This window comes from Juglans microcarpa x Juglans regia, chromosome 1D (assembly GCF_004785595.1).
Source record: "Juglans microcarpa x Juglans regia isolate MS1-56 chromosome 1D, Jm3101_v1.0, whole genome shotgun sequence".
Lineage (NCBI taxonomy): Eukaryota > Viridiplantae > Streptophyta > Magnoliopsida > Fagales > Juglandaceae > Juglans > Juglans microcarpa x Juglans regia.
The window spans coordinates 13,752,388-13,775,362 of NC_054594.1; the positions used below are offsets into that span (position 1 = coordinate 13,752,388).

The 22,975-nt window shown below is 34.8% G+C and overlaps 2 protein-coding genes across 2 annotated transcripts; both read right to left on the bottom strand.

The window, feature by feature from the left end:
• Positions 1-1,799: 1,799 nt before the first annotated feature.
• Positions 1,800-5,909, bottom strand: LOC121266091 (protein ACCELERATED CELL DEATH 6-like; the record flags this gene model as incomplete). Its single annotated transcript, XM_041169850.1, has 4 exons — positions 5,762-5,909; positions 4,227-4,913; positions 3,570-4,105; positions 1,800-2,249 (listed from the first exon to the last, which is right to left on the bottom strand). Coding segments are annotated over exons 2-4 (1,632 nt in total), but the record flags the coding sequence as incomplete, so codon positions are not given.
• Positions 5,910-7,295: 1,386 nt separating this feature from the next.
• On the bottom strand, positions 7,296-7,891 carry LOC121250507. The gene has a single exon (XM_041149640.1). The coding sequence runs from the start codon at positions 7,889-7,891 to the stop codon at positions 7,331-7,333; it is 561 nt and encodes a 186-aa protein (XP_041005574.1). The 3' UTR covers positions 7,296-7,330.
• Between the last annotated feature and the right edge of the window lie 15,084 nt (positions 7,892-22,975).

A 22,975-nucleotide genomic window follows, 5' to 3' on the forward strand; every position in this document is an offset into this window, starting at 1 on the left:
GATTTGACATTGTGTCACCAGTTGGATACTTGACTAATTCCAAGGTCAAGTGGGAATTATTTAAGTACCTATTATGGGTCTAAGGTCAAGGATAGCCTCATTAAGTAGAGTTCTAAGCCTTTTTATTAATGGTGCACTTAACAATTAGGAAATTGGCGTGGCACTGACGTGAATGAGATTTGATTGAAGGGAGGTGATTTTGCACAAGCTCGAGGGTAAATGACTATGTTCATACCCTTCTTACTATTTTATTGTAAACAAAAGTGTCATTTTTGCAAGCTATGGACTGTTTTATAGACTGTTCATCGATAGCCTCTTTTTAAGTACCCTCTTATTTTTATATTTGATGTATAAAATGAAATAGATTGCATATTTCTGACTATTATAGTATCTCCATATATTAAATGAATAAATCAATGATAAAGAAATGTAAGACTAAATGAAAATGGACTGAATTGCATGTCTGTCTATTCGAAGAAAATTGTATATAAAGTGCCATGCTAGCAAAGATGGTACCATGGATGTTAAGGGGTGTATTGGAACAACAAAAAAAAAAAAAAAACAAAGACCGGCGATGCACCTAGTGATGCCTATTCTCGAGGCTAGGTTTTTATCCACTAGCTATGGAAGAACATGACCTCAAGGATCGCTAACCTAACACATGAGAGTTAATAGTATATACTGACCAAGAGGTTAAAAGTGGAAAGCCCATTATAGCCTAAATGAGATTGATGTTACTGAATGTGATTGCACAACTGAATTGTATGATTGAGGAGGCCTTCAAAAATCAAGGGGATGCTTCCATACGTTTAACGAACTCATCTACGTATCATCTTTATTATTATTTTTTTCCTAATCCTTTTTTATATTTATTTCTCAAATTCACACTTTTATTAATAAAAACATGCAAATGTCAAAATATTATTAGAATATTTTATCTTAATAAAAAGAAAAATACTCATATTAACAATTGTGCAAGATATGATAAAAGGATAAAAACATCACAAAAAATAGAATGAACGAGTTTTTCTCATTTATTTTATTTTTAATTTTTTATTGAGCGATTGATATCATTTTGTCAACTGAGAGATATTACGTTCATATTAATATATGAAAAATATTTGAAAATATTACGAATTTAATGGTAGGTATAAAAATTATTTCAAATGAATAAAGAAAGAAAACATCAAAAAGATTTAAATGATTCATAGAAAGAATGGTTAAATTGACATGTATGCTGCACTGTAAAAATCGTTAATTAAAATAGAAAAAATGAGTTTTAGTTAGATATTTCATATGAAAATTTAGATAAGCCATTGGTAATTAATGCTCAAAGGAGGACAGAGCGTTACATGCCATGCCGCCAAAAGATCGTCAATGGAATCAATGGAAGTTGCCAGTTGTAAAAGTTTGAAATTGCAGGTATAAATGTTACTAGTTGAGTAACCGAGGTGGCATTTTTGGAAACTAGCAAAAACTAGGTTACTAAATTTGCAACTAAACCCCATATACAATGATATTTATCTTAAAATAAAAATGTTAAATACTCATAATATTTTTATTGATTAGATCATAAACATCTTTGCATTTTCGTTAGAACAAAAATCAAAGACTGACCACCACCATATAAGTTTCATAAATACATAAACAAGGATAGGAACAAAGGATAAGCAAATAATACAAGTAGAAATGGCAATATTTGAATGCTCTAATACAGCATATGTACCTGTGACAAATGCCAAAATCATTGGTACCATGGAGGAAAGAAGAAATCGAAAGGCCATTTTAAGAAAACGTGTGCGCATAATGAACATTTCTTTAGAAGGTGGGATAAGCGGAATAAATAAGTGGAGAAAGACAGCCGAACTAGATAGCATCAATGATAGGGTATCTGTAATGATGAATGTTTTGAACGCAACACTTTTCCTCAAAACTGCCATGCCTGAAAGTGCATGATCATCTCCACCAACGAAGCCCCCGGGCATGGTAATGCCAGCAGCAAAAGTCACGGCTGTAATGAGTACAGCAACTACCAAATGGGCTTGAGCCGCTTTACCATCATCCTCATCCTTCTGTTTCTCCCACTTCTTCATCCTCTCCACATCCTCCTCCTGCTCCGTCTTCCTCTTCTCAATTTCATCATACCCGACTTCTACTAATCGTCCATAACTATGATTTTCTGCTTTAAAAAGGCTCTGCTCCTTCTGTAAAATATTTATTGGACTGAATCGTGAGTATTCTTTATTTTTCTATAGATTGAAAGAAAGTGAGAAAAGAAAACAAATCCAAAGAATATTTGTTTGAGAAGGCAAGGTGGCTCGATATAAAATAATGACTAAAATCAGAATATTATATAAAGACAATTAACTTCATATCTAAATGCATCTTGCAAAAAAACATTTAGAAGTTATAAAATGAATAGAAAAATATTACCGTTCCCAAGATGCATCAATATAAAGAAGATATATCAAATCAAATATGTTTTGAAACGAAACAGGTTATGTATGCCAGAATTATAGGAACATGTTCTTGAAATTTGTTAGCTAGGTTTATAATTATTATTTGTGTCATAACATATAGTACCTAGTTCTTATAATATTGATAAAATGATAAAGTTTACATCAAAGGAAAGGTTGTGGTTTCTTTGTCACATCATCTTCAAGTTAAAGTCATAACCTAAAAGGATTCGGCTTGGATGGAACTGGACCGGGTCCAGTTTCTATTGGAATTGGACCCACGCCCTATAACACCCGAAACAAGTACCACACTATACGAAAGTACAATTGAATACTACAAACCCTTAATGTCTACCTCTTCTTCACAGTGATTTAGAGACTTTTTGGGCTAAACGAAAGGAAAAAATACAGTTGTGGTCGGTCACAAATATATAACAAATCCTTTAAGAGATATGGAAGCTAAAAGCTTGCTTTGAAGAACTCAATAGCTATTAAGATTCTTGAATTTTCTATATAGGAGAAATTGAAAAGGAAAAGGTCGGTTAATTGATAGTTTTAAAAAAAATGAGTAGTTTTTTTTTTTTTCAAGAAAGTTTCATTAATATTTATTACAAATGACAGTATTTATCTTCCTTCTACAAAGCATTGAAGGAAAAAAAAAAAAAGACTACGTTTCGTTTTTTTTATCAAAATAATTTTTTACAGAAAAAAAATTACAGAACGGCATTTTGTTAAGTTTATATATTCTTCTAAGGTTGTAAGAGTGAAATCTAAGCCCTGGGTTGGAAAGCGAAGCTAAGCTAGCCGAGTTTCAGTGGCAAATTAACACAAAATGAATATATATACCATCTCAAGAGTCAAAAGACCAAAACAATCTATTAAAAAAAAATTCAAATATTTTTTTCATTAGATTTGTTATTATTCCCTTCCTTTTAGAAATGATTTGATTATATTTAAATAATATTTATGTGATACATAAAATCAATTCAATTTTAAATCAGTTTAAAATTTAAAACAAAAAAAAAAAAAACATTCCGATTTGATTAATAAACTGATTAATTGGTTTCGGTATTCCTTAGCATATCTTATTGAAAAGATAATAGAGTACGTTACCTCATCAAGTTGGAAGCTTTTACTTTTATAGATTTGATGAGCATTCCCGTTCTTTTTGTTGAATACCATTTTGTCAACTCTTGGAGAAGTCAGGAGAGCCTCGTGGTACAAATTAGAATAATTGCAATAGTGATGGAGAGGTGTATTCCCGTCGTTGTCCTTCTGATTCAAAAGATTCCGGAGAGACGAATTATCTTGGATCATTAGCGCTGCACCTGGCCACGAGTTGTACTCGGCGAGATGCACGGCGAGATGGAGTGCATTGCGGCCTTTATTGTCAACCACTTCGCAACAATCCGGACACATTGATATAATCTCTTCTGTTACTTCTTCTTGGTTAAGATGAGCTGCAATGTGAAGAGCTGTCCTACCCTCTGCGTCTTTCATATATGCTACCTCTCTACCATATTGCAGCAATAGTTTTGTTGGCTCATTGCAACCCAAGTATGCAGCCATGTGAAGCGGAGTCCAACCTTTTAGGTCTGCTTGTTTACATAGATCGCCTCCGTATTTTTCCAAAATGTTTTTGGTCATTCCTAAAAGAAGTTAAACGTGCTAAATTAATGTAATAATGTCCTGTCATATTTGATACCACCACATAAATATTTTTTTAACCAAATCATATTCTACAATGCGGAAAAGATAAAATAACAATACCTTCATCATTCGAAAATGTTGCAGCATGCAAAGCCGTTCTACCCAAGGGGCCATCATAAGCTGGTGATATGAATTTGTCTAAAATTTCTGACACCAAATCTGGAAAGCCTCTCTCGGCAGCCAAGTAAAGTGGGGTCTCACCAGCTTCATTAGCACCAAACGGAAATTCTGGATCTACCTCAATTAGTAACTGTTTTACCACGTCAATGTGATTGTGACGTACAGCCTCATGTAAGGCCGTGTCTCTCTCTTTGTTCAGCTTCCCAATCATCTCCTTAATAGCTTCAACGACTCGGCCACTTTCGAGATCTGGATGTTGGGATTTTTTATGTTCAATTAGCACTTTGACGATGGAAGCATGCCCATACCTTGCCGCCAAATGTAACGGAGTATCATCATCTGCGTTGGCTTTCAATAAAAGTGACGGACACTTGCCCAGTACATCTTTCACAAATTTTGCCGCTGAGGCTGGATCAGTTCCTCCAGCGGCAGGAAACTCTTCTTCAACGAGGATACTTGAAATGCAAATATGTAGGATTGTATTTTGATTAAATGTTAAAAACCCATCAAGTGGATTGGAGTTATCATGTTCCAATACTTCCTGCAGGTTGCCTTTCGCCGCCGCTTTATAGATTTTAGGATCCATTGCAGTGATGAACTTTGTATGCTGCACCGTCGTGATTATTAACGATAAAAATGTCCAAGGTTGCATCCCACTCCATCATGATTTGTTGATATTAATAATATATTTTATATGATTTATTTTTTAAAAACATTTATAGTTAATTAAGAGCATCCACATTAGTCTATACTTATGTATATGCAAAGTCATATTTGCATAATATGAACCTAAAATTCTCTATATTGGCTTATGCATATCTAAATATTTAACTAACTATAAACAGTACTTATCTAAATTTAGATAATTATTATTCACTCTACAAAACATATTTTAATCATTATTTCTCTCTCCTCTCACTCTCTCCTACAATTATTTCATTTTCTCCCTCCTTCAACAATACAACAAACCTTCACATGCACATTTATTTTATTATTATAATATATTATATATATTATATATATTTTTCATTTTATTATATTTTTAATATAATATTTAAAAAAATTATATTTTTTATTATTGCATTTGTATTATTAATGTCAAATGTATGTAGTGGATGCTAATAGCAAAATATATATAAAAAAAATTGATTTTAGCAAAAAATTAATAATAATAAAATAATAATATTTTATTATTATTTTGTCTCAAATATACATAAGTCAACGTTAGAATTTTGCTTGAATGACAAACATTCAAGTGGTTATGCAAAAGAAGTGATTTTGTATATACATATCCATATACCAATACTAATGCTCTTATAATAAAGCAATATCTCATATCCAAAACTAAAAAATAAACACTCAACAAGCAAATTACTTATAATTAAGACGTACAAATTCATCAGTACGTAGCACAACTACGAACGAGACATTTCACCATTCATGAACTATTTTTAGAGAGCAGAAATGAAAACGAACCTTACTAATTCCAGGTTAGCAAGTAATGACCGGAACCAGCTCCTTTAATTTCCCTGAAATAAGCTTACTTCTCGATCGACCTCATGACCTGAATCCCAATGAAGCACAATTTAATCAGCAAACTTTACAATAATATTGAGAAAGAAAAGAAAAGAAGGGTCTTGGGTTTGTCGTCTTCGAAGGGGAAAAGAAAAGAGGCAGTGTTAAAGGGTAGGTAGTGGAGCTACAAGCTTGGAGATGGCATACCATTCGAAGGAAGAAGACCTTATCCTTGAAACTGGAGTGATGGAGGTGAGATATTTATATACAAGCCTGAAGATCTTATCCTTGAAACTGGAGGGATGAAGGTGAGATATTTTTGTACAGGTCTTGGTCATTAGGCGTCATGAAGGTTAAATTGAGTAATGGTAGGCTGCCAGCGTGCCGGCAAAACTAATTTTGGCAGCCGGCTTGCTGGCAAAACTATTATTTTTTTTTTTTTTGGCTGCCGGCGTGCCGGCAAAACTATTATGTTTTAAATTTTATTTTTGGCTGCCTGCACGCCGGCAAAACTAAAATTTTTCTTTTTTTTCATATTTTTTAACATTTTTTAAAATATTTGAAAGGTCAAAATGAAGAGGCAAAATAATAGGACGTACTAGCATTAATCTTTTAAATTTCAAATTGTCAGTTTGTACTAGATGGAAAGGGAAAGAAAAAAAAGACGAACCAACATTTTTTGAGAAAGAATAAAACCCAGACATATGATGGAAATCTTGGGAGATAGGGCTTTATATGCAAATTTTCGAATTCATAAACAAAAATAGAGGCTATGTTTACCCGGGTTGTGCATATGTACAGTGTATGAACCTTACTATTCTTCACTGTGCTGTAATAAGAAAATGGTATGGAAATGGAAGAATGGTTGCTGTGATGAGTAACAGAATACACACAAGAAGTTTGATGAAATGAGAAGGAGAGTAACAGAAAGAAAGAAGATGAAAATAACTACGTCTTGGAATATTCGAGGTCATAATTCCTTCCAAAGAAAATACAAACTGTTTCTGCAATAATTTTCGAGATCCCCAACAACAACCCCTCTTCCCTCTCATATATCAAAAGTTGATCTAATATGGCACGGACCAATTCTAGCTAACATTATCTAAGCCCATGGGCCACTAAACCACTTTTATTTATCGGCCTGACCCACTTAATCGGATTCATAACAAATTCCCCCTTTAAAAAACATTGTCCTCAAGGTTCATTTTCACTAAACAAACAACTTATATCAAGTGAGGTTGTATATTCTGTGGCACCAATTATAAGTTTGGAAGCTCGGTAGAATTGTGAACACATGTTTGACATGTTAGCTTCGCCTTTCACTAGCATTCTTACACTTCCATAATCGCAAGGCATAACCTGGTGAGTGAGAGGATCAACCAAAATATTTTGAGGCTTCAAATCCCCATGGCCAATAAAGTAGTCACTAATATCAGCATCTCTAGGTCCACTTCCTGTACCACCATTAGCGAAGGCTGAACCAGGAGTACGATTGAATATCAAATCAGGATCAAGCCCATTGAAAAACGTCAACTCTGTTCAGGAACCAAACCAGACCTCACTCTAACATCAAAGTTAGGATTTCTTCCAGCCATTCTCTGCCTCATGAAAGCATCAACATAATCCATTAAATCAAGTCTTGGGTTGGGACTTCTACGTGTCATTAGAGCATACAGAAAGTCCATTATATCAGGTGCTTGATGATAATGATATCCTGAAATAGGTACAGAGACATCTTCTGGTGCCAAGTCTTGCATCTCACTGAGTTCTTGAATAAAGCCTCTGTCACAGAAAGGGCAAACAACTTCTCCCACTTCCAGCCTGAATCGCACCCAGCATTGGTAGCACCAGTGTGTGTATGCAGTACTTGACATCTCTTCTTTTGAATAAATGGTAACAAAAAAAACCTTAAGTTTCAGGCCTCGGTGCCACTGGAGGGTAGCTTCAAATTTGATAATGTTTTTGTCTCCCATATAAGCCTCAAATATACGATTCGAGTGGTGGGGGCTTATGAAATCACCTTCAATGGCATGCCCTAGTAAAACTAGAACGAAGCAAGAATTTGCCACCTTAATGGTGTTCAGGTCCATTATTTCAAACTTCGCCCTTTTCTGAAAGACTTTTCACGTGTGTTGGATCGCAAAATTCATAGTGAACTTCAGTAAACAGATCTTGTAGGTATCTACCAATTCCATCATCAAGTCAACCAAATCAGCGAAGGGACTATCAAGGACCCTTCCAGCAATTGAAGGATCCTCAGCTCCATACATTAGGCCAATACCAGCACCCATCGAGTGGCCCCAAAAGCCTATCAAAGAGACAATTCCATCTTCCCGTAGATATTCAACCACAGCCCTAAGATCATCCTTTTCATTCCACCCAAGGGTGACATGCTCTCCTCCAGAGAGTCCAGATCCAGAGAAATCAAGAGTGAAAACAGTAATGTTTGAAGGCAGCAAAATTATTGCAGCTTCACTCACATCAGCCCCGCACTCACTGTTCCCATGGCAGTAAATCACACAGGGCAGAGGCTTTCCTTCAGGACTAACGATAGGCACATAATGACTACATTGAAGAACATCCCCCTCACAGTACCACAGATTTTGAGACCAACTCATTTTAATTGATAAATTGATTGTAACAACTGCAATTCTTTCCCTTCCTCTATCAAAAGGCCTAAAAACAATTTTAAGGGCCAAGACATCAAGCCACTGGGAAGCAAAAGATGTACGAATTACAATTAAATTCTCATGCTTCTTTTGCATCAACTGAAAAAAGATGTATTGCTTCCCTAAAACTTTCAGCCTTACCATAAACCATTAGAAGGGTATTGTAACTGGCAATAATAGGTTCAATTCCCATCTTCTTAAGAAACTTTATAGAACCTCCATACCTCCCATTACTAGCACAAGCAGTAATCAAAGGAGTATAAGCATAAACCTCAATATCAATCTTGAAATTTCTACTAAACCTCCATATAAACACATCAAACCCACGAGTGCTAAGAAAACCATCTTTAACACCCATTTTATCGAACACCTTTTCTGCATATTCCAAATACCCATTAGAAGCAAGATCTACTAAAAGAGGGTTACCTTAAACTTTGAGAACCTTGAGGTTAGAGAGGTTGGTGAGCTCCCTTAGAATTGATGCCGTTAGCTTGTTGTTGCTTAGCCGTAGAAATCTTAGTGGCTTCCACTTGATAAAGATTTTAGGATTTCTCCTTCAAATCCATTTTCAGACAAATCCTTGCTTACACCGTTTTTTAAATTACCCAATGCCTTTGGGATTTTACCTATAAGAAGAACCGTGCTCTGCACAAGAGGAGCTCTGAGAAAACGTCGGAGATTGAGCGGGACCATGAACGCATGTTGGATGCGGAAGACGAGCCAGTGATGACTAAGGTCCCTATGCATCACACCCTTAACGTGACAGATATGCACGAAATTAACAATTGCCCTACAAATCAAAATAGTAGCCCTTTCCGTATAATGGCCCTTCGCAACAATTCTGTCAAACAATTCACCGCCAGCGCCTAGCTCCATAACAACGAGCACTTCGCCTCCCAGTGAAATATCGAGATTCATCTTCAAATGATCTTCGTCATCAGCAAGTCTGAGGTTCTTACTTCCTGGGCTCTCATAGATTGGAACAAGCAAGGTGGAGCCACTACCACCGAGCTTCAGTTGGGCAGAGGGAGTGAAATTAGAGATGGGAATTTCTTTAGAGGCGTTTCCTCTTACCAGGAAAATGCTCCAGCTACGGCCTTGTAGAGAGTCCCGATAAATTGAAGGGTAACACATGGGGAAGGAAATGAAGAGCTTGGAAATTATGTGTTTGTTTCTCGAGAAAGTGTAGGTGAAGATGTGAATATGAGTGTTCCTATTTAACATAGGACCGAAACTTGGATGAGGAGAAGAAGGGCAGAGGCAATGGAAATCAATACCACCTGGGTCAGACTCCCACCTGGTGCTGAGACTCTTCTGAACATTGGATCTCCTTTGCCGTACATGATGTGATTTTTATTTAGCGCGGCCATTAAATGCGAAGTGAGGAGAAAATAATTTTGGAATTCTCAGAATAGAGGAAAGAGAAATTTCTTTAGGAGCGTAGAAGATTTAGGTATCATTTGGATTCGAAAATGAGTTGAGATGAGTTGAAATAAGTTGTAAATAATAATAAAATGAGTTGTAAATAATAATAAGATTTATGAGTTAAAATTGATGAATAATAATAAATAATAGTGAGATGAGTTGAAATGAGTTGAGATGACTTACGAATATAAACTGGGCTTAAGAGTTAGTTCTTATTATTTAATATCAATTTCACTATTATAACTATAAAATCTAAAAAAATTTATAAAATATTAATTCATTTACTCAACTCAAATATCTATATTCCTTCGTAGGGATAACAAAGAAATTCTCATTAACATAAATTAAAAACTTTATAAAAACTCGAAAATATCCTTAACTTAACATATCAAAATAATCGAAAATAATTAATTTACTAACTATGACTCTCAAATAAGTACTTGTACTCTCGAAAACTTATTCCTCTACGAACATCAAACATCTCTAACGCTGTCTACTCTTGCTCCTCAGCAGAACCATCAAGATCATCTAAAAAATATTTGGAGATAAATGGTGAGTTATCAACAATTCAGTAAACAGAGAACATATACTAGTGTGTAAACATGAACATTTACAGAGTTCATAATGTAGAACAAAACACTTTATTTTCATAATACAGAGTCAGAACATGCTATCAAAAATATCAGAGCGAAAATTAAAAAAATATTCTTATTTAAAATTCATTTGACATAGCATAACTGAACATTTTCATTTTATCTTATCATATCAGAACAGAGACCATGTTTAACCCCCATAGTAGGGTTATGCAAACTTTGGCAGCCAACCGAGCAGAAACAGAATGTGAATCTTCCCCTTATTATTCTCGGAGTCCCGAGTGTACATGCAGGAAAGACCACGAAGAAAACCACTTTAGTTTCCAAAGTTGGTGCACAGAAAACAAAAAAGTTGGTACCAACCTGAACAGAAGCCACAGTTTTACACCTGTGGTAAGGTCAGAATGGACCAAAAACAGAAACAGAATGTCATGCCAAAAGTTTTCAAAAATTACATCATATTATATCAGAGTACAGAACATCTTCAGAACAAAACATAATCAGATTACAAAAACATAATTTATGCACAAAATTTCATATTCACTCTTTTTTGCACAGTTCAAAAACAAAAATGTCAAAATAGTTTATATCTACATCAATCATGCTAAAAAATATTTTATTTTTATACAAAATTTCATGAGCAATGCAAAACAAATAACTGAGGTTGTTCCAAATTTCTTTCATAACAAAACTTGCATATTTTTTCAAAATTTACCTCATTCCATTTTATTTTTAAGTAAAGTCTAGCATAACAACCCCGCTTACCTAGAATTTTTAACTTTCTAAATTTCTTCACAATAATGTTGAATAAAAATTACTCGTTACCTATAAAATTGCCATATAATTTCCATAAATATCCAAAATTTACACATTTTTTCAATACTTAAACCTAAAACACTATGTAACCTCTTTTCCTAAAAAATTTTAAAATTTTTCGAAACTCTAAAATATCATAAATTCTCAAATACTTTAACATTCACTTAAAAATTTCTGACTATTTAAATGTTATCTTATTTATTATCTGAATCTAACTATATAAATTAATACTAAATCATATAATTATAAACCCTAATTATTTTCTATTAAACTACTTTTTAGACTAATTTAAAACAAAATGAGTTGGAGTACACTTAAAAATGACAGAGTAGAGACCCAGGTCCATGAATAGTAAAATCAAGTCTACTCAAACTAGCTAAAGGTTATTTTGGGAATAGATCTAAGTATGTCTGGTTTCTTTCAGAAAAATTTGCATAAAAGACTTCTAAAACTAAAACACGTCCAGACCAAACCATGCGTTCAACAGAGAAGGAGGTGCGCAACGGAGGCACACTGAGAGAAAGAGAGAGAGAGAGAGTGATGAGTGAGAGAACGGAGAGGGAGGGAGAGAGAGAGAGAGAGTTGAGAGAGAGAGCTGAGCGAGAGAGAGAGAGAGAGAGGACAACCGTGAGGGACAAGGCGGATCTAAGGCGGCTTGAGGTTGATGGGAAGGTGACGACCGGCAAATTCTATGGCTAACCTAATTATTTTTCCGTCGCACGGTGGTTATGAACCAAGTTTGTGGCCTTCTCGGTTTTGCTCTGTTTCGGGAGTGGGAAAACAGGGGATAACGGGCTGAGTTCGTGAAAAGGATGGTGGTGCACGGTGGGGCTTGGGCTTTGGTGTTGCTCGTTTACAGTGGAGAGAGGGGCTACGGTGCAACTGGGTGGTCTAGTTCAGCAGAGCCATGGAACGTGACACTGGGTTTCGTTTCGAGCTGTGGCTAGGGGGTTGCATGGCTGCTCCACGGCGGTCCTGTGGTTGACGCTAGGATGAGAGGAACAAAGCATGCGATGCTGGAGAGGTGGTGGCCGGTGTCTGTGAAGCACTGCTGGTCTTGGTTGTCCACAGTGCAGCGGCGTGGGAAAGCTTTAGTGGAGATTTGCGGCAACTCTATTGCTTGGTTGATAAAGTTTACTTATGTATATATATAGAGATGGGAAAACCCTAGGGAGGATCAGAGGGAGAAACTACATGAGAGACGTGCATGGTGTGGAGTACTGCGTGCAGAACTGATCCCTGGTGGCTTGGGCTTTTTGGGCCCAACTGAAAATATTTGGCCCACAAATTCGATATTGTAGCGTACAGATTGGGCCAGTAAAGCAGTTAAAAATCTTTTCCACCAGTCCAAAATTTTTTTTTCATGGATCAAGAATTTAAAACAATACTAATGACCTTACTCACATTCCAAACTAATCTAACTCGTTCAGTACTTTGTTGGGCCAAGAATCAAATAAAAAATATCTCATATCATTCATAAGATAATAATTGAATTTAACCCAATTATCAAACTCAATAAAAATTCATATTCCATCAATATAAATCTTTCACCCTACCTTAATCTAAAAAAATATTAGTTAAAACTCAAGTGGGCTTTACATCTGAAAAATTCAAATGCGAGTTTCGTGCTGGGCCTGGATGTTACATCCTCTCCCTCGTAAAAAAATTTCATCATCGAAATTTGATGCACCTAAAGCAAAATCTAAAATACTTAATCCATAATGACACATCTCACATGATAAAGATAATCTAATGGTAATAAATATATCACATCTTACATAATGAGATAAAAAAATAGAATAATAGTGTGATGTATAAAAAAATCTGCAGAGAAAAAATGTTGACAACATACTAATTAAAAGATCTTTTAATAATAAAAGGCCGAAACAAAAGTTCCAAACATTTGAAAAAACAATTGAAGAAAAAGTAAGCCCATGGGCAAAATGTTGAAACACCACAAGAAAATATCTTTAATTTAAACATGGAAAAACCCGAGACAAAAAGTTGTACTGTCCCTTCAAAATAACGATAGTAAAACTTATCTCAAGGCTAAAAGTGCCATGAAAATGTTGAAACACCACAAGAAAATATCTTTAATTTAAACATGGAAAAACCCAAGACAAAAAGTTGTACTATCCCTTCAAAATAACGATAGTAAAACTGATCTCAAGGCTAAAAGTGCCATGAAAATAAAAATATAAAAAAAGACCGTTCATATCTATATATATATATATATATAATGGAAAGGAAAATTCTAAACCTAAGCATGATTCGGGCCTCCCCGCAGACGACTCCTTATATAGAAACAAAACGCACCGTTTTAGAGTAAATAAAACGGTGCGATTTGAGTCCACTAATATGTCTGCCTTCTGAAAACAAAATGTACCGTTTTGCATTGTTACTTCGATCTGTCTCCCTCCCAAGAACTCTCTGCTCTCTTTGCCCCTGCAATTTCAAATTCTTCCAATTGCCAAAAGAAAACAAGCCAAAACAAACAAAGGAGAGGAAAAAAAACTACATTTTTATGCTTTTATTTCTTCGTTTACTAATTACAACCAACCCAAAACATAATGCCCCGGTTTTCCCTCGTTTTCATCTAAGTCTCCTCACTTTCTCAGTGACCAAACACTAAAAAGATAAAATGTAAGGCAGAACACAAATACTCACTACAGATTCCACTCCCACAGTCCTTCAAATTAGGGGTTTTAAACTAAAACCCTAGATTAAGCCTCAATGCCGGAATAAGTAGAGTGAAACTGAGCAAGAGAGCACTAGAGAGTGAGTGAGTGTGACGAAATGCCTCTTGTGTGTGGGACACAAAAGGGTAGTGTGGTAAACTAAACAAAAGGCATGTAAAAGTGAAACAATGGGTCTCACAAAAATGGCGGAGTGTAGATTTTGATTTGTGCTCTCTCTCTTTCTTCAAGCTTCTGATTTTAATCAAGTTTTTGTTTTTTTAATACATAATTGATGACGTGGCAAAATGCCACGTCAAGGGTGTTCGCAGGCAGGCACGGCATTATGCCTACCTGTAGCAGTACTCTAATGGAAAACTAATGAATATATTGGTTACAAAAATCGGTTGGGGCATTTGTAATAATGAATACTTTGAAAGCAACACTTTTCCTCAAAACTACTGAGCCTGAATGTGGATGATCACCTCCACCAACGAAGCCGTTGGGCATAGTAACGCCCGTTGCAAAGGTCACAGTTGTAACAAGTACAACTACTAAATGGACTTGAGCCGCTTTATCCTTCTCCTCCATTGATCTTCTTCTCCTTTCTATTGTCACTCACCTTCTCCAACTCCTCCAACAGCTTCTTCTTCTTCTTCAGAATTTTATCATACCCGACTTCTAATACTCATCCATTGCCAGCGATTTATATATCGCTGCACATCCGTTGCATTAGTATGCTCACTTTTGTTTTAACCCATTGATTACCAAAAATCGTCACAAATAGTTACTTTTCCCGGCATTTTTTTTTCACTGCAAATACAAAATAAAACGCCGCAAATTCCCATTCGGTTTGCTTATTAAATCGTTAGGAAAACATATTTACGTCGCAAATATTTGAGAAATTGCCGCGAATGAAGAGCTATTCCAACGGTCTGATTAAATCGCTGGGAAAACTTTTTTGCGGCGGTAACTGTTCATCGCAAATACTATAAAAATTGCCGCAAATAAATATTTCCAACAATATTTTGTTTCATTGCTAAAAGGTTATGGGACCCATAAGGACTTTTTGTGACCAACATTATTCACCGCAATCGTCGTCGCAAATAAAATTTTCTCGACGAATTTACATTCTAACACTAAAAGCCTATTTGCAACATGTATTAATTGTTGCAAAAAATTATTTTTGACGAGAAAGGGTCCTTTTGGGCAACTTAAAGTCGCCATAAATAATCTACTACAAAAATTAAAAAAAAAAAAATACAAGTGAAATAGAAACGTAATAGAAACATCTTAGTAGTACAACACACTAAGCATTTAATTCCTAATTCCCCTCTCAACATTTGAGATACGGATTCAAAACAACAGATAGTTCAATGATGACAACGCCATTCTTACTCCATTTTCCTAAACAATTTTTACAGCTTGGTCTGGCTACTAAGATGTTATATAAAGTAAATAAAGTTGATTATATGAAATAAACGTGTGTACCACTCGTAGGTACCCAGGCATTTGGGGTGCATGAATGCCAGGTAGATGACAAAATATACTGTCTTCTCTTTGAAATAGATCTCATAATATTCATGCCATTCCAATGCATGCATTGGAATCCATGTGAAATGGAGTTCAACAAAACTGTCATAACAAGTTCAATACAACAGTCTATGTTGGAAACACTCCTTACTCCATTTTCCTACATCAATATTTATGCTAAAAGAACCTATACGAGAATATTGCCATGGGAAAACATGATATAGACAACTATTCATCCCTCTTTGGGAATTATTGTACTCAAATTTAATTCAAACTTTGAAATAAAACACCAGTTACCCATTTTCAAGACGACCAGGCCAAAGTAAATACATGAATCTCTATAAAGCTGCTAGATCCTCCTTTCATCTCCATTTGCCTAACATGTATAACAACACGTAAAGTTAGTGTGCATGCCAATAGGCTTTGTAATGAGTGCATTAAATATTAAATGTAGATACTTGCATGCTTCTCTTACCAATAGTACTGCTTCATTTTGTTGAACCTTGAGTTCCCCGGTCCCTATTAACAAATTAACACAATTGCGTCCTAGGAAGGCAAAACATGAAGTTCAAGGCATCGACACCCACCCCATGACATGTCAAAAGCCCAAAAAACCAGCACCCCATGCAGGTCAATAATTCCCATTAGACAAATGTAACCATGCACATAGTATATGTTTATTTGTTCATCAATACATAAATAAACAATCTCATGAATAAAATTAAGATTCGATGTGAATATTAGAGCAAGTGTTCCAACTTTCACCTCAACAAATGAATAATACTAAATGCATGAGGTTTTATATGATGTAACAGGTTATCATTAAAATAAATAAATTCTAATAAGGAATATATATACAGTTTATGCTACATTTTTGTCGTTTGAAATCCAGGGATCAAATGATTATTTAACCTTTTACTGAAATTATGGTAGGGATTGACGTACAATAGATTCATTTCCAGGTTGTGAGTTGTACTATTACTAGGCATATATGTAGATATATATATTTGCAGTCTTTCTCTCATTGATGATCATATATAGTGATATTGGAAAAGTTATAAAATCTTATTGTTATAAGTTTATTTCAAGTACAGTACTACTGTATACTTACAACATTCATGAGTAATTAACAGATCTCTGTTTTTTTTTTTTTTTTTTAAAAACAGTGAACAGATCATAGTTGAGTCATGAGGTTATGTATCATTAATTGGACAATTATATAAAACTGGCAAGCTAAATAATTTTAAAAAGAAAAAGGAAAGAAACATGATTTAAGGAGATACACACACATGACAACATGCAACAACAAAACAAATCTGCAAGCATTTGATCTTTTCATCAACACGTAGGGTGAGAATAATTAAAAAGAAGAGCATGTAGGCTGTTAGTGTATGGTTGTGTGTGTACATATACATATATATAGATATATATGTATGTATGTATGTATTCGGTGTTTTTCTTCTTTCATGGCTTTCAACAGGACATGTAATTATAGACTGAAAACATGTTTTATTCACCTGAAAATTTAAGGAAAATGATAAAAAGGAGAGGAAAAATAACAAGAAAACTGGACCTACATGATTTTCTTGTCTCTATAACGCCCTCTTAGTTAGGGTTGTTTTTTTGTTTTCTTTTGAAAATTATACTGGGCTATCCCCATTCTTTGATCAATAAAGCTGGTTTACTTATAAATAAAAATAACAAGAAAACTGGAAAGGGAGGTGGGGATCAGAGAGGACATTCTAGCTAGGAGAGAAATCCTGAAGATCAAGTTTCAAGTCATCGCGTATAATATATTTCTGAGATTATTAGAATATTGTTCCTAAGACATCAGTGCAGAGATAGGTGTTAAGATATTATTTTTGTTGAGGGTTGCAGTTCAAGTACTTATGTACAGTAGTACTGTTCTACCAGATAATTATAGATAATGATCAACATGCATGCATGGTTGAATATGGGCATGCAGTTACGAGCACCTAGCTAGCCAGCAGATCAGAATAGCCTCAGGACTCAATCAGTTCACAAAGTATACCTTGGAACAACAACTTAAGACATAAGTTATCACCTTATCTATTACGTACTTAGAATACTATAGAAAGTTCATTACAAATCTAAACAACAATTTGTAATCTCATATCACCATCAGATCAATCAGGACATGAATTCTGTTTAATGAACAAATTAAGATATTTTGGTGCCTATTAATTATGCACTTAGAGAGCCTAGCTAGCATATTTAGTGTACAATTTTCGCAATCTCTCTTGAAAATATAGGACCTATCTAGATCTATTAATAAGCCCTCAGGACTCGGCCAGAATTTCACTCGAATGAATCTAGGATTCCATCTTTGCCCTAGCTAGGAAAGAAAAGTTGCGTATACAGGATTGAAGTTTCCAATTTGGCTAACTAGCTGTCACCAATTAGTTCAACTCTATAAACATGTAAAATACTCTAGGGTGATCAATTTCTTCTTTAAGTTGGGTCTTATTTATCAGTATGATTAAATCTTGAGCATGCAGATAATCAGTTAGTGGGCCTGTAAATCATAAGCAGATCATTTCTCGCCAACATTCCCTAGCTAGCTAGCTTCCCCTAGCCAAAGAATAAAAAGATGGCGGTACTGGTGGATACCTTAAGGCCAGTCAATTCTATATTTCCATGGAATTTTTCAAAAGAAGTTTTCAAGCTATTTGAATATATATATATATATATATATGTATATATATATATATATATAGCACTGGAATTGCAAATCTTGCATCTTTACCGCTATAGTTTTAAGTACGTACATGGGATACATATATATCTATATATATATATATATATATATACACGACATATATAGGAGTAAAGTAGTAGTACTAAACGTTTCAATCGTCTCCTTAAACAGAGCATGGAAAAATGAATGCCAATTATTATAGCCACTTTGTTCAGTGTAGTCCTCCTGTTTATATTAATTCCCTTCTGATAATACACTTCTTTCCTTTTCAGAACAAAAGAACGATAATTTCTAGTTTTCATTGAGTCCTAGCTAGCTTGTATAGGGGTCTCCTCTAAATATTAATTATTTGTGCACCATATTAAGCTGTGTCACAGCATGAGACAAGAAGTTTACACGAAATCGGTTAATTATGCAATTATACAACTAAATATGATATTGCAACATAACAAAGTGCATGCATATGTTTCAAAAAGCTTCAAAGCAAATTCTATAATTCATTTTATTTATCCTCTAAATGTAATTCAAATCACAAGCAACTATATACATACTTTATAAACAAAACTTTAGTAGGTGATCACTTTAATTTCTTAAGATGAAACAATAATTGAGTTTTCCAGCAGATTGGTGAGACAATTTGTGACATCAAAGCAAAGCGTATTATTCGGGTTGAAATTTTTAAGGTAAGGTACTCCTTCTCGATCGACCAAATATGAGTTTTGCAATGTGGTAAGAAATGTGTGAGATAAATCCCTAAGATGAAGTTTCATCAGAACAAGAAATATTGGGAGCTTTGATTCTTAAAGAGACACGAACCACTTGGCACAATACATGATATACTATCTGATCAGTAGTACTCTACTGCAAAGGCTCCTGTAGCAGTGCAGACTAATTTGGTCTTACAGCTCGAAGCATGATGCATGCATGGGACCAATAATAGTTACGTCATATGTATATATATGACCAAGACCCATGCACAGTAAAAAGTAAATTAGGTATGGCACAGAAATGGGCTTGTGAAGGAACACCATATAGTTTAAAGTGGCTAGAGGTTAATTATGCCTCAATAATTAGAACTCTCATCTCGATAGCTTAAGGTATTGACATGTATTGTAGCACTTGAAAAATCAGAGGAAATTTTTTTCTGCTTAGCTGTTTAATTAACCAGTACTAGAAAGAACTTGAGCCTCTTGATGTTATGATCTTGATTATACAGTGAGATTGTGGACAGTACTGTGCTAACAGATGCAAGTGAATTTCCTTAACAGTGGTACTAGCTAGTACTGTTGTTCTACCTTGACATCAAAATACAGCTCAAACGAAAAGGAGAAGTAATTGTCGAATGAGAGAGGGTGGTACAGTAAGGAATCCTTATGCTAGAAGAGGACAGTGATTTAAGAAGGGAGCATGCATGCAAGAGGTCGGTGAGGGACTCAACTTTAATTAAATAAATTATAGCAAAAGATCAACCAAAACAAGCAGGCATGAAACCCCGGGCCTCTTCCCAAATAACGTTATATATCATGTACAGCAGATTAATTGCTTTGGATGCAGAGAACTAATATTACAACTTGTACAACCCAGAGTTCCAAGCCCAAAGAGCTCAAGTCCTTGTAATTTATTATTATAAGGTCATATATGATATATACTCGATCTTTGACAATATTGGAAGTTTTTTTTTGTGACTTGCTACCCCAAAACACAATCTAGCCCATTAATTCCAACTAGTGAATGGAAGGAGTAATTAGGTCAAGTTGGAATACAAGTGGGGATTTCCTAACACCATATTTCAAGATTATGCTCTTAGATCAGATTATAATCAAATCATATATGATATAAAGAGATATTTGTGATTTGAATATTATCTAAGTCAAGAGATTTGAATATATATGTACATTGGAATAAATATTAAGAAATCTTATCTTATTTTGGTTTTTATAATGACAAGATATATAATACTCCATCTCATCTCTATATAATTAATTAAATTGAATATAAACCTATGTTTTATATTCAATTTAATTACCATGAATAATAATAAAGATATAATAGTCCTAAATCCATCTCGGCAGGGAAGGCCATGCTAAGGGGTGAATCAGCTCTCTCGACATGTCGAGAAGCTAGTATTAATTTTTTTTTTTTTATCAGTTTTTTCTACAATGTCGGTGTTGCTTTATAGAAGAAAAAGAATAATCGAGGTTAAAGTTAACACAATCTAGTTTTTGACAGCATGCAGCAAAGAAAATCCCTCTCTATATGTCATGTTACGAAAACCTAAAGAACACAAGACACACAAAATTTGTACAAGCATTTTATCAAAAAGTGGGAAGTTAGGAGGAGATACCTGTGGTGCATGCGTGAGAATCACCAAGGAATCGCGAAGTATCTCCACCTCCGATACTCTGCCCGACAAAAAACAGTCGGGGTCTGTATTTGGATGGGAAAAGCAAGAGGGACTCGAAATCGACGAGAAGCGAGTGGAGGAGAGGACAGGGAGGAGGCTACATGGGAAACGCTTTGCCACGAGGAAAAGGGGTGGGGTTGATCTGGAAATAGGGGCTTACAAAATCACCAACTTACGATTTTGAACCCAAAGGGGAGGAGAAGGGCCTAGCTTCCGTAGATTTCCAAATGGGTGGACGATGCTGCTAGGACTGGTTTTCTATGGATGAGGGAAGCCGTGTGGCAACGTAGTGAGGTGGATTCGTTTGCAGGCAGCCGGAAATCGATGGAGAAGAAGAAAATGGAGGGGGTCGGGACTCGGGAGTGTACTGAAGCCAAAATCGAGGGGAAAGTTTTGCTTTTGGTGCGTTTTGCTGCCCCCATACAGATAATCTGCCGTTAAAATTACAATTCAGTCGTTTACTTACGTCGCAACTGTGTTTAATGTATTGCGGTGTTTTTTTATCGTCGCAATATGTCACAAATTCGCTGCAAAAAGACAAAATATAGCACCCCAGCAGAAAACTCACTTCGGTGTCAAAACTATGCGTCGAAACCACTTTTCCAACAGATAATATTTCGCCGCAAAAAGGCTTTTTCCTTGTATAATTTTCCCAAACTTTTAAAATGTCACTACAAGAAAAACGGACTTTTGTGACTAATTTATTACGACTAAAAGATTATTCGCAACTAATTTTAGTTGTAAATAGTCATTTTGCTGAAATTAACTGGTCATAAATAAGTAATTTTCTTGTAGTGTGTTCTTCTGTAAAATATTTATTGGACTGAATTGTGAGTATTCCTTATTTTTCTATAGATTGAAAGAAAGCAAGAAACGAAAACAGATCCAAAGAATATCCGTTTGAGAAAGCAGGGCGTCACGGTATAAAATAAGGCCTAAATTCAAAATATATAAAGATAGTTAACTTCATATTTAAATGTATCTTATAAAACGAATAGAAAACATTATCGTTCCCAAGATGCATATTATTCATTTCCACTCTTTTTGATATATCAAATCAAATGTTTTGAAACAGGTTATATATGCCAGAATTATAGGAACGAGTTCTTGAAAGTTGTTAGCAAGGTTTATAATTATTGTTTGTCATAACGATAGTAGTTCGTATGAAATTGATAAAACGATAAAGTTTACATTAAAGGAAAGGTTGTGGTTTCTTTGTCTCATCATCTTCAAATTGAAGTCAAACCTAAAAGATTTCGTCTTGAATGGAACTGAACCGGGCCTAGTTTCTATTGGAATTGGACCCACTCCCTATAACCCAAAACCTAGGGTTGTAAATGAACCAGTCCGTACGATTACTCGCCCGATACTCGCTCGGCTACACTCAAACCAACCTCAACTCGTAAAAAAAAAAAAAAAGAAAAAAAAACTCTATTGTGAAAGTAGAAACCTGCTCGATTAGTAAATGACACATATTCGATTAAATTCGACTCGACTCGATTTGGTTAAGGCTCGTTAAAGCTTGCTTGCTCGTTCATGCTCGACTCGGCTCGTTAGCTCGACTCGATTAGAGCTTGTCCATAAATCATTGGATATATATAATTTATTTCTATATATTAGTATTCTTATACACACATATATATATTCTTCTATACATATTAAATTTAATAACATAAGCATAGTTATCTTGATAATTAAATAGGTAGTATGTAACCCAATTACTTATGCCTAGTCATTTATACCTATCTATTGAATATAGTTCATAATTATATGTTAGTTACTTAAGTACTTAAGTGATTAATTATAGTATATATTTTATAATGTGTAATAGTTGGTATATAGGACTTGGTAGTTTCATTATATACTACAATGTATAACCATATAAAAAAATGAATTCATAAAGATGTTATAATTTTATAGTTCAATATAAGGTTTATATATTAATTAAAATTTTCATTAAATTTAATATTTTGTCTTGTAATTTTGTATTTTTAATTATTCAATTCATTCAAAAAATAGATATAAGAGTCGATAAATAACTCGACTCGGCTCAAGCTCTTGTTTGATTAGCTCGAACTCGGCTCGACTCAATAAACTCTTAGCTCGAGCTTGAACTCGATCTCGAGTTATTTGAGTCCAGCTTGACTCGATAATCCAAAAACTATATTCGACTCGGATCGATTACAGCCCTACTGAAACCAGTACAACACAATATAAAGCAAAATTCAATGCTACAAACCCTTAATGTCTACCTCCGTTCCGATTAACATTACATTTTATTTCAAGCTCTTATTATGCGAGGGAGCTTCACACTGATTTAGGGACTTAGTTGGCCAAACG